At 39.2% G+C, this 1100-nt stretch overlaps 1 protein-coding gene across 1 annotated transcript in view; it reads right to left on the reverse strand.

The window, feature by feature from the left end:
- Positions 1-350: 350 nt before the first annotated feature.
- The window catches only part of LOC103474041 (protein NLRC3-like), a 69587-nt gene continuing 68837 nt past the window's right edge, over positions 351-1100 (reverse strand). Inside the window, exon 7 of the mRNA XM_017307741.1 lies at positions 351-1100. Within this exon, the coding sequence (XP_017163230.1) occupies positions 607-1100 (494 nt within the window). The 3' untranslated portion in view covers positions 351-606.

Raw genomic sequence — 1100 nt, forward strand, 5'->3', positions numbered from 1 at the left:
GGGCAGTTTTTTTCACCCCGGGTTACATAAGGAATTTATGAAAGTCAGATTTGAGATTGAAATAAAATCTCTTATTGACATTTAATCGATAACAGAACCGAATGAACAGCAAATGAATCAAATGCAGAAGAAAAAACTGTTTTTATTGTTCACTAAATACATGAAGAAAAACTGCAGCAAATATACAAAAGGATAATTTAACATTTGAATCCAAGACATATTTAACCATTGTATGTAGAAATGGGGTCCAACTGACCCTACACACGTAAAACTTGTATCATTTTCCACAGTCCTCTACGTTTGCCTAAGTCCTCACACACACAAGGGTTAAGAAAAAAGAGCTGAAAGAAACAGAAAATGTTCAGTGATTAAGAAAAACTGCAGAAAATTAAAAGCATCTTTGACTGGAAACAGAAAAACATGTGGATCCTGGAATAATCCCAGCTTCCATCTTTAAAGGACTGGAAGAAGAAAAAATTTCTAAGGAATCATGTGTAAAAGTTTGACCAAGAAACAGTTTGGATCCATGAAAACATGTAGAGATGAACTATCTGTTCAACAGTGAGAGTTTTTCTGACAGGAGGAAAAACTTTAGACTCTTTAGACTCAAMTMAGCACAGAAACAGAGGAACCAGGCCACCAGAACCCAAATCCAGGAATCAGAGGTTCAGYGAATGTGGTGTTGAAAGTGTGGAGGTGGATCAGTGAGTCAGAGGAGACTCTGTAGAAGGACAGAATGCCAGCAGGACAGTCCACATACACTGATACTCTGTYAGAGACAGAGGAGGAGGACAGAGGAGCTTCTATGTTGTTGTGCCTCACAGAGAAACCATCATCAGAGCATCTMAGACTCCAAGAATGATCATTCAATCCAAACACACAGTCTGTACTGTTTCCTTTTCTCTTGATTCTTCTGTAACTCACTGATATATTAATTCTTCCTCTCCACTCGACCTCCCAGTAACATCGATCAGTCAGACCAGTTCCACASAGCAGCTGATWCCAGTAATCAAATCTGTCTGGATGATCAGGATATGACTGAAGCTTCTCCTCACGTGTCACCTTCCTGTTGTCTTCAGACAGTTTGAGCTCTCTGCTCA

The sequence above is a fragment of the Poecilia reticulata genome, linkage group LG12 (genome assembly GCF_000633615.1).
Source record: "Poecilia reticulata strain Guanapo linkage group LG12, Guppy_female_1.0+MT, whole genome shotgun sequence".
Taxonomy (NCBI): domain Eukaryota; kingdom Metazoa; phylum Chordata; class Actinopteri; order Cyprinodontiformes; family Poeciliidae; genus Poecilia; species Poecilia reticulata.